Source organism: Sycon ciliatum, chromosome 4 (assembly GCF_964019385.1).
Source record: "Sycon ciliatum chromosome 4, ocSycCili1.1, whole genome shotgun sequence".
In the NCBI taxonomy this organism is placed as follows: Eukaryota; Metazoa; Porifera; class Calcarea; order Leucosolenida; family Sycettidae; genus Sycon; species Sycon ciliatum.
In genome coordinates this window covers 35,875,081-35,892,746 of record NC_088646.1, presented here as the reverse complement: position 1 = coordinate 35,892,746, position 17,666 = coordinate 35,875,081, and the positions used below count along the sequence as shown (strand labels likewise).

At 45.4% G+C, this 17,666-nt stretch overlaps 2 protein-coding genes across 2 annotated transcripts in view; one reads left to right on the top strand and one right to left on the bottom strand.

Moving 5' to 3' along the window:
- Positions 1 to 7,057: 7,057 nt before the first annotated feature.
- On the bottom strand, positions 7,058 to 11,436 carry LOC135815928 (V-type proton ATPase subunit D-like). The gene is made up of 2 exons (XM_065329282.1): positions 10,570 to 11,436; positions 7,058 to 7,328 (listed from the first exon to the last, which is right to left on the bottom strand). Exon 1 carries the CDS (start codon positions 11,327 to 11,329, stop codon positions 10,586 to 10,588), a length of 744 nt encoding a protein of 247 aa, XP_065185354.1. The 5' UTR covers positions 11,330 to 11,436; the 3' UTR covers positions 7,058 to 7,328; positions 10,570 to 10,585.
- Positions 11,437 to 11,746: 310 nt separating this feature from the next.
- LOC135815927 (protein C12orf4 homolog) overlaps positions 11,747 to 17,666 on the top strand; it is a 13,137-nt gene continuing 7,217 nt past the window's right edge. Inside the window, exons 1-4 of the mRNA XM_065329281.1 lie at positions 11,747 to 12,462; positions 15,121 to 15,220; positions 16,690 to 16,801; positions 17,250 to 17,271. Of these exons, the coding sequence (XP_065185353.1) occupies positions 11,975 to 12,462; positions 15,121 to 15,220; positions 16,690 to 16,801; positions 17,250 to 17,271 (722 nt within the window). The 5' untranslated portion in view covers positions 11,747 to 11,974. The remainder of the gene's footprint in view (positions 12,463 to 15,120; positions 15,221 to 16,689; positions 16,802 to 17,249; positions 17,272 to 17,666) is intronic.

The window sequence follows — 17,666 nt, the reverse complement described above, 5'->3', positions numbered from 1 at the left end:
CGACAGTCGAAGGCCTGACGGTAACTCCACCTAGTCACAGATTCACATGATTGAGTTGCAGGGCTGAGGTAAGATCATTATGGGCGGCTGATTTGGTCGCTCTCCGGGAAAGCAGGTCCAAGTGTATCTTTACAGCATAGACTGATAATTATGATAGCCTGGTAAACCCAACCAGTAGGGAGCATACTGTGGGTACAGCAGTACGATCAGCAGAGATTTAGTTTTTATTGTCCTACTTTGCAAAATAGTGCAGCTTTCTAAAAGTTTATTGTGAGCTATAATCCTGGGTTCTTCCCCTACAGGCCGTTCAGTGTAGATTGGTCTTCTATACTTCTTACTAATCTTAGGAGCCCGCCTTAACTAAAGAGAAAGAAATTATTAAAAAAATGTGAAGGCTGCAAATTCAAATTTCACACAGAACCAGGGCTCACAGACTCACAAGACGCACATGTAGGATAACGCACATCGAGCCACACCTTTCCCCGCGGTCCCCTATTCCTGGACATGCACGTTGCCTGGTTCCTAGCTAGCCGCACACACATTGCATGCACTTATGTGTCTACATACGGACATCTACAGCAGCTTCCAGCGCCCATTATAAAGTTCCATTAATATTCGCGCTTTGGAATTGTTCTCAATGAATTTTGTCAAAAATGCTGTGTTTTATGACATCTGAAAATCGTGGATTTTGCATGGCTGTGGGATCGTGATTTTCTCAGTATTGGGACAGATTTACAGCCAGCACGTTTTATTAATACGATCCGAGCTCAATAGAGAATTGCACCGTTGAAGATGTTGCCTTGACTTGGACGTAACTTTGGTTTATCTTGGGCATCCTGGAATGCTCGTGACGAGAGGAACACTGTGGACCCCAAAAACAATCCCAAAGGATATGCCGGACCAGCGCTGCAAGCCAGCGAAGGCTTGCTCGTATGAATCTCGAATTTTGTGGGGGTACTAGGTGCGGATTGTGTCAAGAATTGCCAGTCATGTTAGGGTGCTATGGATGTCACGGCATTTTTTTTAAGGTCTGACCTGATTCACATGAATACTGAAAAGTGAAAATGCAATATATTGTACCTATATGGTATAATCAGGCATGCTGGTGGCCTGGCACGAGCGAAACCTCTCTAAGGCTGGTTGTGTTTCTCAACACAGTCGTAAGCCGGTGGTAACGCGGATGTCCAAACTTTACTATACTTATACTACTTTATGTACACTACTTTACAAAAGAAATTATTCCAGGCATAACTTCTGCTTACTGTACCCAATCTCCATAGTTTGTCAAGGTACGCAAGCTTCATCCGTATTTTTTGCTCCAAAAACACTGAATTGGGAAAGTCCTGGTCGTTTTCTCTCCTCTTGCTTGTACATTGTGCGGTTCGAACCCAGTTTAGGTACCTTTTCGGACCCACTGTCAAATTTGAAATTCGCGGCACTCCGCAGTGTATGATAAGTAATGCTGGTCCCTAAGAAGTTTAGAAGGCAATTCTACAAAAGGTTTGTAGGGGAAGAACGCAGGACTAAAGCTCACAATAACATTTTTTAGAAAGCTGCCCCAAAGCAGGTTATATTGTCTTAGGTTCTACCTTTTATCTTGTGCATTCGTCTCAGACATTGATCTGTGTGAAATGAATGTACAAGCATAGTAGCCATTGCAAAACGAATGCCGGACGTTGATACTAATGGCCCCTTTGCAGTTCGCATGGAGTCTTGGTAACAGAAGATTGGCACTTACATCGATATGAAATGGGCACGGCTGCACTTTATGGAAGGCGGCTATCACGAGCTACAAAACGTCAGGTTGGGGTGTTATTTTAAAAGGAAACGTGTGGACTTTAAAGACCATTCAGTTTCTTTAATCGTATTCACCCACATTACAAGTGCATGCCCTTATACGCGAAAAACTTTGCGAATAATGACACTCGGCGGGGCATCAGAAAAGTGTCCTTATTCGCGAAGTGTCCTTATACCCGAAGTCCCATTTGAATGTATGTGAATCCATATTTTGTATACTGTAAAAGCAGAAATTTTCGGTAACTTCGGTGCCGACAATTTTTCCCGATAATAAAACGCACCGAAAACTGTGGTACAACCGATACTGTATACATGTAGTACTAGTACACTTACCTGGAGGACGGGTTTTACCGAAAATTTCCCTCTACCGAACCGCCGATTTTGGAGAATACCGAAAATATTACACCACCGAAAATTTCTGCTTTTACAGTAGTATGACATGCATATCAAAATGAAGCTCTTTTCATGCTCTATGTCAATGTGTACTTTACTTTTATATTACAATTGAAAGGAACTATAAAGTCAATATGCAAAGGAAATCGATTTGAGAAAAATTAGCCTTATGGAACCATCTACATTGTACATGTACATGCATGATGATTACTGTACAATCATGTATACCTACATTGTAGTTCTGCTGATCATTCCAACTATTTTGAAGCAAAATAAAAATAATAGCACCCCCCCCCCCCCCCCTATGTGCCTTTATCCATCACCATGGGTTCTGGTACTTCTGCATGACAGGTACCGTACTCGCGCGATTAGAGCCCTCTCTTGAATAGTGCCCTAGTCTCCAAGAGCCAGTGAAAAATAAAGCCCTCCCTTGAATAGTGCCCCCCCCCCCCCCCGGTCTTGTAACCAAGCCCATGTGCAAGTTTGGTGTTCTTTTGCAAATGATCTTGGCCATTGCTTTGCACTGGTATTTTCAGGAACGAAATCGCAGGTCGTGTTCCCGTTTCTGTGGAGTCGTGAGCGTTTACAGTACACTTTAGGCTCTGTTTTTCTTTGTTTTATGCTGGATGACGCAAATGTACCAGCAATGAAAAAATAGTGCCCTCTCTTGAATACTGCCCCACCTGTGATGGACATTGAAAAATAGTGCCACAGGGGCACTAATCGCGCGAGTACGGTACTTGAAATAGCTGTCAAAAGCCCAGAAAGTCGTTATTCAAGCAGTGAATATGACCTCAGGGCACTAAAAGCATGTCGCTATTCGCGAATTGTCGTTATTCAGATAGTCGTTGTATCCGAAGTTAAATACAGTTAGATGCGACTTTACTCTGGGCATGGAAATTCTGTCGTTATTCGCGAATTGTCGTTATATCCGCAGTCGTTATTAGCGAAGTTGACTGTATTCAAGTCTTCAAAATACACTCTTGGGTCTTGAGTTTTTTCCCCATGCCGTTATACTTTATATGTGGAGGTGCCCTTGTATGTATTCGAGTATAAGTGTGTGCCCTTTCGCGTGTATCCGGTACTGTATAACACCTTTATTTCGGTAAAATTTAAAGGGGAAGTTAAGGCAAAAATCAAAATTTCACCGGTCGTAGTCTTCGGGGTGCTGAGTCGAATGGTCGTGGTCCGAGGAAGCTGAGACGCTCCCTTCCTACTTTGAGCCCAATCGAACTTGCGCACTTCGACCGAAATTGGGTGACTGCGCCCTACTAGATGGGGATTTGTATGCAAAATGTCACTAAAAGCGCCATTTCGTTTTTATAAAAGCACGGATGACCGCGATTGGCCCATATGTTGTAGTCTTTTGGACGCTGAGTCGACTGGTTTTGGTCCGAAAAGGCTGCGATGCAGCGCTCCTCCTTTATTCCCAATCGAACATGGTTGAACAAGCGGTCACGTGCTCCTGGGGGCCCAAATCACCTGGTCACCGTGCCAGCAGGCGACAACTTTCACACCAAGGTTCAACTCGAGTTCAACTCGAGTGACAGGACTGCACCCAAAAAGGTCAAACACGCTGGTAAGTTGTACCCTGCAGGCACGGTGACCAGGTGACTGGTGTACACAGGAGCACGTGACCGCTTGTTCAACCATGTTCGATTGGGAATAAGGGCCGAACGCTGCATCGCAGCCTTTTCGGACCAAAACCAGTCGACTCAGCGTCCAAAGACTACAACCGTGGGCCAATCGCGGTCATCCGTGCTTTTATAAGAACGAAATAGCGCTTTTAGTGACATTTTGCATACAAATCCCCATCTAGTAGGGCGCAGTCACCCAGTTTCGGTGGAAGTGCGCGAGTTCGATTGGGATTAAAGTAGGAAGGGAGCGTCTCAGCTTTCTCGGACCAAGACCATTCGACTCAGCACCCCAAAGACTACAACTGGTGAAATTTAACATTACACCTAAATTTTCCCGGAATACCAAAAATATGTAAAAATCATGAAAATCACTGTCAAACTAAAAAAAATCAACTTGTAAAATAGTATTAAAAATACCCAGTATTTTTCGACTCTCTGGTTTCGATACAACCTACAGTGCATTTCAAAACTATAGACGCGTAGGGTTTTTGAAATATTTCAAATTTGGCTGGAACTTTTTGAGAATAGTTTTCGGAATATTGCTCAGGATCGCTCCACAATTACTCTCATATAGTTTCTAAAGGATTGGATAACAGACGCCCAATTTGGAAAAATTTATGCACAAAGTGATCACAGATTTTATGTGGTATAGATGCTGGCATAACGGTTTTTGCCTAGGTACGCGTCTATAGTTTTGAAATGGACTGTAACACTCATAAGCGCCGGGTTCCACTGCGGCTCCGCATTTTTTGCTGACGTTTTACCTGCCTGCACGCACGAAATCAAAAAAATCCTCGTGTTCTGGCCTGCGCAACGAATTAAAATAATTTGAATTTTAAAATTCTCACATACAAAACAATGCAAAGTACGGGAAACAGGGCTCGCAGCAAACGGGGCTCGTAGTTTTTGATGAAGAATCGTAGCGAAAGCTCGCGGTGAGCCGCGGCCTCGCTGCTAGGCCTGTCCGGATTATGTTTTGCATATTTTTCGCATTTTGTTTTTTCAGGTTTTTTCGCATTTTGGTTTTTTCAGCATTTTTCAACATTTTTAGCATATTTTGCATGCTCATCGGCAGCCTAGAGTGCACTTGGCTCTGAAGAAGCCATACAACCAGGGAGTCGTAAAATAACCATTATGGTAACATCACTGGCCTGATGAGTAACCTAGCTAACGGGATTCAAAGAGTAATTTCCTGGATGTCGTCTTGGCGGTTATCGCCCAATCTGTCTAAAACTAAAATCATGCTCTTTCCTTCTCAGCCTGATGTTCCGCCCCTCCTCCATCCCACTTTCCCCCAGCCTATAGACATAGTCTCCAGCCATAAGCATCTTGGCATTTTCATTGACTTTAATCTTTCATGGGAACCCCACATCGATTACATATGTAAACGATCAAGTTCATCTTTAGGAATCCTCTCTTCTCACTGTTACCATCTCCCAATCTCTTGTAAACTCCTCTTTTACTCAGCTTACATACGCCCCATTTTTGATTATGCAGATACTGCTTGGGCTGGAATTTCCACAACCCGTGCTGAAAAGCTCGAAATTCAGCACAAAAAAGTTCTAAAAATCCTTCTCCGGAAACCCCGCATGCTCCCATCTTCCACCCTTTATGCCCTTGCTCACACTACCCCTTTGTCTAAGAGACGTAATTCACATCTTGTCACCTTATCCATTCTCTCAAACTCAATCTGTGTCCACCTCACCTCCACTGTTTCAACTGGTTTTCTTCCCGTAGCACGAGAAACTCCCTTTCCCTTCCGAAACCCAAGTCCTCCTTTCTACTTCACTCTCCCCTTTTCACTGCGTACTCTGCGTGGCTGGCACTTCCCCAAGAAGCTAAGGACCTTTCTTCCCTCCGCCTTTAAGAGCCTTGTCGCGCCTTGACTTTGATTTTGTGTTTCTCATTTTGTTGCAATCACTACTTGTCCATGCCGGTTCCTTTTTTCTTCTCCTCCCCTTCTCCCTTCCTGGCCGTGGTTGGCTAACACCCTCTCTCTTTGTATTGGCCGGTGTTCTCACTGTGCTATGAGATGCTGCAATAAATAAATAAATAAATGGTATTTTACGACTCCCTGCATACAACCAAACAAAATGATCGATTCCTTTCGACTATCGAAAACAACCACATCCTTTACACGCGCTTCCTCCACGTGCACTTGGAACGACAAGGGATTCAAGTTTTACGCCATTTTGGTTGCCATGGTAACGGCAGCATAATTTTTGCATTTTGGGTGAAATTTTGAATTTTTTAAAAGATTATTTTTAGCATTTTGGGTAAATTTCCAAAAAATAAACATTTCCATTTTGACCCTTCAAAAAACGCATAATCCGGACAGGGTTACGAGTCGCTGCTCCAGCTCAAGCCTATGGTAATGATGACGTTTCAAGCCGGGAAAGACGAGCAGCAGAGCTGCAGTGGAACCCGGCCCTTAGCGTGAGGTTTTGGTCGGGCCTGCTTTAGAAGAGCAAGTGTTCATAACGTGTTGTCATCTTCGTTAGCCTCTTATGCAGTTGCATGCGTGTGTTCACCTCATTGACCTGGATCGTTCCTCTTTTCTTTTGTCCATTTGGCTTATGCGAAGGCTATCCAGGCTTGCTTGGTGATGCCAACCACCTCATTGCTAATGCTGATTGTGCTCGTGCGTATTCTGAAAGCCACATATCAGTTTGGTCACGTACCGTACGCATGCTCGCACGATTAGTGTCCCTGGAGCACTATTTTTTCAAAATCAATCACAGATGGGGTACTATTCAAGAGAGGGCTGCCCTGGCACTATTTTTTTTCAGTGCTAGTGCATTTACGTCATCTAGCATAAAACAAAGAAGGCAAAGAATTGGCTTTCCCGTCATTGGATACATTTGCCCGTTTGGACCGCGAATCCAAATGGAAAACAACAACAAAGAAAAAGAGAGCCGAAAGTTGACTGTAAACCAGGAAGTACAATGTAGTAAATTTTACTACTCCCTACTACTATCACAGCTCAACAGAAACGGCAACAAGAACTGTGATTTTGATCCTGAAACCATCAGTGCAAAGACATTGACCAGAACATCAGCGAACCATCATGCGCTTGGTTACAAGCCCGGGTGGTGGTGGGGGGGGGGGGGGGGCACGATTTAAGAGAGAGAGAGAGAGAGAGAGAGCTTCATTTTTCATTGGCTCTCTGAGACAGGAGCACTATTCGTGCGAGTATGCTACTTATGTCCATGGCCTCACCCATCTGAAAGTGCTGGAAGCTATTTATATTTTCACTACATTTTCACTACATACAGTTGTTGACTGTCAGACTGCTTATTGTTCATCGGCATGAAAACTCCACAGATAGAAGATCATAGTGCCACTGATTGGGTGACACTGAGAATGAGAAGAAGAAAAGCATTAAAAAATATATATACCTACTGCTTGAGTTACATGCTTCACAAAATACATGCGGATCAGAAGATGGTTGAGGAGCTGGGGTAACACCCAGAAAAGAGGGATGAATGACGGATAGCGTCCCTTCAGTAATACAAAAACAAACAACACAAAAAAACAGCTACTATGAGTGAATCTTACTGGTGGTAGCCCTTACAAAGTAATACTTAGCTATACTGAGTAGCTTCATACAAAGGAGCACAGCTGCACAATTTAGCCCTTTGAGGTGCTAATGAACTTGCGGAAATATGCAATTGCACTTCACTCCACCATTTCCAGCACAATTTAAGATATGATTGTGTTGATTTTCGCTATCTAGGGCTCTTTCCGCTGCAAGTAGAACGAAGCCAAGTCCTTGTACAGGTCTACCCTCACAAGTAGACAGCGCCAGGGGCTTCAAACAAGACTCAAGTGTTGTCAATGTCTGCTATCCGGACTTGCATGTACGACTGTTAATTAAATGCATTTTCAGGCGTCAGGGGATTTTGGATCGTTGTCTACTTATGAGGTTTGTCTTGTTCCCGATGTCAAACTAGCGATGGTTGACCTGTACATGTACAATGTATATCCCAAAGCCTGCACCATAGTACGGAGAATTGAGAATATTGCGACAGAGCTTTCGGCCGTACTCCACTTTATACCATGGTACGGTGCGGAGGGTCTGTTTTCAGCCAATCAGCGCTCGTCTAGCCATGGTTATATTGGCCAGTATAAATCCCGCTGCATGGTACGTACGCTAGGGCACTGCCACCGTACAAGTTCACTGCCTGAAAGGCAGTGAACTTGTAAGACGGCAGTACTCCAGCGGACGGACACAACAGACACATGTGCACAACATACACCACATGCACGTGTACACTCCGCACAGAACGGCATTGCTGACGAGGAACAGTACACAATGGAAAAGAAGAATGACCTGGAATTCGTCTACAGAGTATTCTATTATGCTGAAACTGAGGATAAAGAACGTCAAATAACCACGAAGTATCCCGAATGGATCAGCAATGTACATTGTACTTCGCGAATAGTTGAAGATCATCAACAGACTGGCTCCTTCGTAACTAAGTTTATGATACCGAGTGTACTTCAAATCCACCTAAACCGATTGGAAAACGCTAGAATGGATTGAAATGTGATACAGTGATACAAAACAGTGTATGCAAATGCATCTACTTGCAAGTAAGCAAAACTGATTATAAGATGCCGCATGTGAAAATCAGCACTGTACCATAATCATGATAATACTCCCAAAGAGTCCAAACTGTACTGTAGTCTAACTAGTGACGGTAGTTTGATTCAACGACAACTCCAGCAACCCAGCAATTCAGTTGACTTCCGCACCGCTCACGAGACAATATGCTACAATATGCACTGGAACTGAAAAGAAATCTTATGCCAAACATCCCCGGAGGAATCTCCTTCTGACCTTGCTCGACCATTCTTTCAATTGACAACTGATAACCAGCAGAACATGTTCACGTACTGTATGATGTAGGAGATCTCCAAGTAGGTTCGTTGTTCTCGAAATGCGTAGGGGTACCTGGCATAAGTAGGATATGACCCTCGTAGTCGGGTTATACCGTACCCTCATATAAATCCCTCCTGCTATCGCAGTCGGGATTTATATTCAGCCGGTATAACCCTCTGACTCGGGTTATATCCTCTACTTACTACATGCTCCACCCGTCACTACAATGCGCTCTTTGCCAAACCGATGCACAAGCCATAAATGTAGTATCCACATGCAACATTATCGCACTTCTGTACACACCTATAATAGTACCAACGCACTGCTGTACCCGCATGCAATATTGCTGTACCACTGTACCCCCATGCAAAATTTCCCCTTGCAATATTACGCCGTACTCAGTCTATTGCCCACACGTCTACTTTTGACCATTATTCTTCTCTCTACTTCGCGTTGCTCTGACCATTGCTGTTGCAGCACCTTTTGCTGCCTGCCTATAAAAGCTGCTGATTTACCATCATTCCGTTATTGCATGTGCTTGTATTTGTAAGATAATTCTATCATAGCTATTGGTAGCCATCATGTGCCTTGATCCTAGAGGGTGGTGGCGTTCCCACGGCGGATGCGGAAAACTCGGCTTCCAGCTTAGTCTCACGCGAACCGTGAAATTTATTTTATTATTTATTATAGATAGTCATAGAGAATTTGTGAACCAAGAGTAGGCATGTATTTCTGCGTCCTGAGGAAAGTTAATAGTCGAGTTTACTGCAAAAGAAGGTAACTTTTCCTCACGCTAGGACAGTCGAATGTCACTTATCCGGTCGCCAGTTATCCGAGCACGTCGGTTATCCGACAAGCCCGGGAGTGGTAATTTTATGACTCTCAACAGTAAAATTCTTAAAAAAGTTTTTTTGTATTAGGCCACACGTTTTTATTTCTATGTTTCTCGTCACCTGAAAATCTAAAAACGTATGCGAGAGGTGGAAAAAAATGACCGAAAAATAAAAAAAAGTTTATTAGACCTTTGTTCACACTAAAATCCACCAATACACCATGCAAAATAGCATCCATAGTTAACAACTAGTACGTGGTACGAGCTTCTGTCACAATCTGTGCATGTGCAGCTAGATTGCGCACAAAAAATGGCGACCTCGCATCATGTGTCGCACAGGCCAGGCCACAGTATGTACATGTGCATGAGTGTGCTGGTCCCCACATGCACAGTCAGTGCAGCACATTTTTTTCTTTTTTTCCTCCAGACTCCTGAATCGTATGCGCGCGGGTGACGAGAAACATAGAAATAAAAACGTGTGGCCTTATACGGTGTAATATGCATTTACTTGAAGTAGATGTGGTCAAGTATGCTAACATGTATGTGTACATGGAGCAATTCATGAATATGCATGAATATATTTGGGTATTATTGGGTATTGTGTACATAAATCAGTGAAATCCAGCCATATATGCACATAAAAAATGATATCAGTTATCCAACATGCCTGATTCCCGAAGTGGTCGGATAAGTGACATTCGACTGTATTCTGTTCATGAGACACGTGCTGGCGTAAGTCCTTGTAATCAGGCTACAGCCACATCCCCGTCACAGATGCTACATAAACACACCAGCCCAGCAACGACACTTCCGTTGACAGATCATTATCATTCGAAATCCTCTACTGATGAGCTCAAAGGAGTGAAACAGCTGTCTAGAGACGTAAAGAAACTATCTGCCAACGGAAGTGTACGTGCTGAGCTGGTGAGTTCATGCTTCGTGCATTGGCTCGTCTAAGAGCGCATGGTAGTGACGGGTGGGGGATCCTATAAAACGAACCGCAAAGGGCTAACCATTGAACTCACAGTTACAGCAATGGTGCTATGTGAATAAAATATCCTCGTCCACTCCTGACGCCAGCAAATTCGGTGCTTCCCGATTACCACCGTCGGTGGCATTCAGCAAAGCCTGCGCCGCCGCCTTCTTTGCCCGTACTTCCTTCTTCTTCTCCTGAATCTTCTTCAAGCGGAAGAACTCTTCGCGCTCCCGCTCGTCGAGCTCCGTGGCGATATACGCAATTGTACGCTCAATGCGTGGAATGATGACATGCTCAATAGCGTTTACTCGGCGGTTCGTGATCTTTATCACCTCATCTAACGTGACAAAACTTGTCTGTAGTGATGCTAGCTCCACCATCAAGGTCACTGCCTTGGAAAAGAACTCCTTGCATCGTGCTACCTGCTGACCTCCTCTGGACAGTCCAGTCCACTGGAACGTGTCTGAGCCATCAGTGTAGGCTTCAAATACTGGAAGGGTTACACCAGCTACATTGTCCTTCTTGGAGCGAACTTTTGTTTGAGCTTTATCCACATTCTGCATGACAACGGGTCCAATGTCACCAGCAGCATAGACAGCTCCAGATAGCGAGAACATTGCCTCCTTTAGAGTTTCGCCCATCACCATTTTCGTCGAAATAATCTTTCCTAAAATCTGCCGGAACCGCAATGTCAGGGCATCAGCCTTCTTTTTTAGTAGGCTGTGCCCTTTCTGCGCTCCTTTGAGCCGTACTTTCATGATCTGCAAGGCCATTCGAGAAGGAAACACGTTAATTTTGTCTCCTGACATCTTTCAAGTCTTGAATACTGAGAATACTGAGGAGGATGGAGGAGGATATCCGGATCTGATATCCGGGCGGGCTGGACACACTTCACTTGAAAATTTGCGTCAAGATTGAGGGCGCTTTTGTTGGTGCATGCATGATGGAAGTACGAGAGTAGTAAAATTATGCGGTACAGCTGTACTCCTGTTTGGTCACGTGAAAAAGATCAGGGATCGGTGACATCATTGAGTCGGCTGATCGTGATCATCGCGATCAATCATGTCACATGCATGTGTCTGCACTCTGCAATCTCTGCATGATGCAGAATAGAAGCACACAGTTGCCACTACTAAGTACTATACTAGCACGTCGACTGTCATGTCATCAATCATGTCGTGGCCTGAGTTTGAAGAATTATTTTGAAAATAATACATAATAGCCTGGAGTCAAGTGGAGAGAATATTATTACTTTGCTCTCCCCACCATAATGATCCTGTCCCTAGGCCCTGTAGTGTGAAGTGATCTCAGCAGCGTCATATCCTGTGCACTCGAGTTCACTGTTTACTTCGTTACCAATTTTTTTCGTGACCAATTATTTTCCAACACCCAGCACCCTTTTATGATAACCAGATTATCCAATTGAATTTGAATTTTCCAGACAATTTCACCAAATGGCTGTCACCAAAACGTTTGAGTTCTCCTTTCGAGATGAAAACAGGGAGAAATCACTCAGCGTTCCCATTCAACTGCCATTTGGTGGTCAGAAACGCGATTTCATGGAAAGGCTGATGCTGGCACACAAGTTACCTGCGTATGTGAAGTCGAGTCTTGAAGAGCAGCTGTTGTTATTCGTGAAGAAGGAGACCCAGCAGATTCAAGATGAGGAGTCGGAGAAAATGCTGGACGCGTTAGCAAGTGGGAAAAAAGCAAACAATCTTGGAAGCATAGAAGACGAGTGGGTAGCCAAGTATGTTGCAGAACATGCTGCTTGTTCTGGCAGTGTTGAACAAAGTGAAGAGGCAGCATTTGCCCAAGTGTACTACTCACTTATTCACTCGCCAGCACTGAATACTCTGCTGCAGTTGGAACACTCGTACGCATCAAACGTTGAGCAAGAGATCATCGAAATGGAAAGATCCAGGGCAAAGATGCAAGAGAGGTGAGGGTGAGACACACACACACACACAACACACACACACACACACACACACACACACACACACACACACACACACACACACACACACACACACACACACACACACACACACACACACACACTACACACACACCACACACACACACACACACACACACACACACACACACACACACACACACACACACACACACACACACACATACACACACATACACACACACACACATACACACACCACCACCACCATCACCACACACACACACAACACACCACACACACACACACACACACACACACACACACACACATACACACACACACCCCCCCCCCCCCCCCCACACACACACACCTGTCCTGTTCTGTCCTGTAGAGCCACTGCCACAGGGGTCACGTGGGCCCCGGAGGGGCATCAGAGAGGAAGATGGAGCACGCAGCCTGATGACGCCGGAGATGGTGGGGCAAACGGAACCGGCGAGAACACACGCATACATGGCTGAACGAATTACGCTGCTGGGCAGTCGGGCGCGGGCCAGTCCTCGAGCACCGGTGACGACCGCGGCCTTACACAGACCGAAAGCAGCGGGCACACACAGCACAGTGCGCAGCACAGCAGGCATCCTGCACATAGACTTGCCGGGGCTCGGGAGGCTGGGGCTGAGGTGCGGAACAGCGGTGAACAGCTAGACCACCCTTACTGCGAAACCAACGCCCACAATCTCCACAGTGGCAAGCCCCTCGCTGCTCAGCAATCGGCTTTGCCCGCTCAACCACACATTTGTGGCGAGCACGATCTCCAGGGCGCGAGAATGACCGATTGCAATCCGCACATACCACTGGGTCAGGCTGAGGCACATTCTCCACAGGCTCGGCGTACATAGTCCGCCAGTCAGCGCGGGACTCACAGGTGATAGGGTACCATTCCTTGGTGAGGCCACGAACTCTTAGGTCGGAGACAACGCAATCCTTCCAGCGCTTGCGAGGGCCATGTGCTGGGCGGCGTGTGGGAAGTGAGCCAAACAGAATCTGTCTCGCTATCCGGCTACTGTCCATTTGGGCAACATGGCCCAGCCACTCTAGGCGACGCTGTGCGACCTTCACGCAGATGGTATCAGTGTCACCCCACATCTCCAACAGTTGGGCGTTGGTCGTGTGATTATTCCAGCAATCTCTGCGGGACACACCCAAGATGGAACGGATGCACCGCATATGAAAGACTGACAAACGTTGGAGATCGTGTTGCAATGGTGTCCAACACTCTGACCCATAGAGGAGGAGCGACAGCACACATGCATTAAACACACACCTCTTGATATGCAAATCAAGGTCAGGATTGCTGAAGATGGTTCCTTGCAAGGCGCCACAAGCACGAGAGGCATGCGCAATCCGAGCAGTGATGTCCACACACACACACACACACACACACACACACACACACACACACACACACACACACACACACACCACACACACCACACACACACCACACACACACCACACACACACACACACACACACACCACCACCACCACCACCACCACACACACACACACACACACACACACACACACACACACACACACACACACACACAACACACACAACACATACACAACACACACAACACACAGCACACACACACACACACACACACACACACACACCTTCCTTCCTTCCTTCCTTGTACCACTGCCGTGTCCGGCTATGTGACCCCAAAGGGGCAGACTCGGATTTGTGCTGTCCATCAGGGCGCTCGACGGGAGTGTCTTGTCGCGTTACATTTGTGGCGACTCTCATCCTGCCGTCAACGAAAGCTACGGTGGCATACCGGGCATTGGAACGGCTTCGTTACGACACACGCACACACACACACACACACACACACCTGTCCTGTCCTGTCCTGTAGAGCCACTGCCAGAGGGGTCACGTGGGCCCCGGAGGGGCATCAGAGAGGAAGATGGAGCACGCAGCCTGATGACGCCGGAGATGGTGGGGCAAACGGAACGCACACACACACACACACACACACACACACACACACACACACACACACACACACACACACACACACACACACAAGCAATTGAACCCCATCAGGAAAATATCTGTTGTTACTTCTTCTAATAAAAAGAAGTCAGTTTTGTTGTTGTTGTTGTTGTTGTTGTTGTTGTTGTTGTTGTTGTTGTTGTTGTTGTTGTTGTTGTTGTTGTTGTTGTTGTTGTTGTTGTTGTTGTTGTTGTTGTTGTTGTTGTTGTTGTTTTTGTTGGTGTTGGTGTTGGTGTTGTTGTTGTTGTTGTTGTTGTTGTTGTTGTTGTTGTTGTTGTTGTTGTTGTTGTTGTTGTTGTTGTTGTTGTTGTTGTTTCAAATCTTTATTCTCACATGTTGTTGTTGTTGCTGTTGTTGCTGTTGTTGTTTTTCAACCCGGATCCTGAGCCAGTAAATATAAAATATTAGAAATCACATGGAAACGAGTTATGAAGCAACCATCCACGACTGACTGCTTATTATCTTGTTACAGTCGTGGATAGGTGCTTCATAACTCGTTTCCATGTGATCTGTTGTTTTTCGTTTTGTTTTATTTCGTCAGGCAACATATTCTGAGCAGATGTTTCCAACACTATAGAAAAGCTCTCGGGTATTCCTTGTTTGCTATGTTAGGCACTCAGCTGAAGTGGAAAGGGCAGTTGCCCATCTGGGGACGAAAGTGACAGATCAAGACATCAATCGCTTGACATCAAAGCACTTTGAAGAAACCGAGGTAAACCTACTATGTCATTGCTCATGCATTGGGTGTGCTTTGCGAGATCGTAGTCAATATGCGATTACCGTATTTTCCGGAGTGTAAGCCGCACTGGAGTATAAGCCGTAACCGGAGTTTTTTGGTCACGAAATACAGACATCTACCCTGTTTATCATCGTTTAATTGGACCATCGTAGTATAAGCCGCACTGACTTTGTGTGTGTGTGGGGGGGGGGGGGGGGCACTGACTGTTTTTGGCGAATTATTAGTGTTTAAAATGCGGCTTTCACTCCGGAAAATAAGACATACCGTAACTCACACATCAGTGATGAGTATTTAATTTAGTAGTGCTGAAACGAGTACTCTATAAGCTATCGAGTCGAGTATCGAGTACTCTATAAGCACACATGCGCATATTCAATAAATGTCAGTAAACAGAAAAGCGAGAGAAATATTCAAAATAGGTCCGAGCCTAGCTACTAGTACATGCGCAATGCGTATACGCTTCCTGTTCGACTTTTGCTACAGCCTAGTACAGGCACATGTACCGGCACTACAGACATTGCAGTAGACGAGTACAGTACTCAGTACGAGTGTAGAAAAACTTGTAGGTGAGGCCTTGAGGAGACACTATACGCGTGTGTGTACCGGATCCGCGGACGTGTTCGTCGCTATCAAGTTTTTTTAAAATTTTTTTTATCGATTATCGAGTCCTTTTTTGATATCGAGTCGAGTACTCAACGAGCGGGTACTCGAGTACTCGGTGTACTCGTTTCAGCACTAGTATTTATTGCTTGTTCAGGTAGGAGCGTAGCCCATGGGTATGGGGGCACCACCCCCTCCCTCCCGAATTTTTCAACGTATTGTAGGCTCAGCCTGCAGGTGCATGGCCATAGCACTTGTTGAGTCAAACTGTATGGTCACGTGTGTTCTTATCGTCTCATGCATCATGATACTGTTGACCTCTGATGTGATTGCCAGTTTTGGACGGAGCAATATCAGTACAATTCTGCTGATATTTTTGGTGAAGTGCCCCCTCCCTGAGAGGTGGACCAGCTACACACCTGTCAGATATTATTGTATTTCTTGTCTGGTGTCTGCCGTTTCGAGCTACAAGGCTAACTACAAAGTACAAGCGGGGGCTTTTAAAACTCAATTAGAACAAACACTTCAAATTTGGAAGATCCTTTCTTACCCTATTGAATGCGATGTTAGTTGGTATCACCATGTTGATCATCACACCGATACTATGTATGTGCCTAAATACTAAATAGCCACTCGGGGGGGGGGGGGGGGGGGGGGGGAGGGGGGGGGGGGGAGTTCAACCATCTCTCAATCCTGTAGGGCAGTGTTCACTTTCTGTGTGGGGCACTTTTCAGGGAGTACAATAGTATTGGCAAGTAGCCCCTTCAGGCCTTTCCCTCCTTCCATATAGTGACGTGTCGTTTTCCTTTCTTTTCCTTCTGGTTTGTTTTTGTTCCTCCAAGATGTTTGAGACACAGTGCGTGAGCTCGCTGAGTGGTCTTGTGGACAGTCAGAGGCAAGAGTATAGAGACTGGGTCGCCAGTGTACAGCATGACTCTCTGGGATCCATCTCGGGTAAGGCAACGGCTTTGTCAATTGACTGCGCTCTTTATCAGTCCAGAGCCGTTTACAACAACGGAATACCTGGATGTTTTCTCCTTGTTATCTCCATACCAATCCTGATCAAGCTAGAGCAGAAGTAACTGTCGAACCAGTGCCGTTAGAAGGCTTTATGGCAGAAGTTACTCATCTGCCTTGTTCTAATACTGCATGTAGTACGTGCACATAGTCATTGTGCAGGGTGCTTTGCTGAGTTACACACATGGCCCACTCATCTGTGTAATGCAATAAGGAGGATGCGTATTATGTGTTGCACCCAGGGCCAGCTGTTGAGTTTGAATTCTTTATTCTCACGATGGCACCATCGCCAATAAGAGATAAGTTTATGAGAAAGTGAGATGCTGTCATTTACTATAATCGTTGTTTTACTCCCTGTGGTTTCCGTCTGCTGCTTTGTACGTAGCTCGTCCAACGGAGAGAAGCCGGTAAGTTCAATTGTAAACAGAACTCTCTCTCTCTCTAATTCTGTCAGCATTGCCCATCACCCATTTCACTAACACTTGCCGTTAGTGTTGGCTTTCACCGCCAGTACCTGTACATACTGCTTCCTGGCCAACACACACTGGGTATAGAATGAAGGTGCATGACTGTAGCTAGCCTATGGCGCATGTTGCTATATCATTGTTATATTATTCATAGCAACACGCGTACGCAGGTATAATTATAGTGTCTTGTATTAACGCCTGTTTTGAATAGAAGCCTGATTTTCAAGATACATTGTCAGCACATACGCCTGGTTTTAACTTAGTGTTGGCATACATCGAAATACCTGTCTTGTATGGAAGCCTATCTCATAATAATATAGAAGCCTGCAAAACTT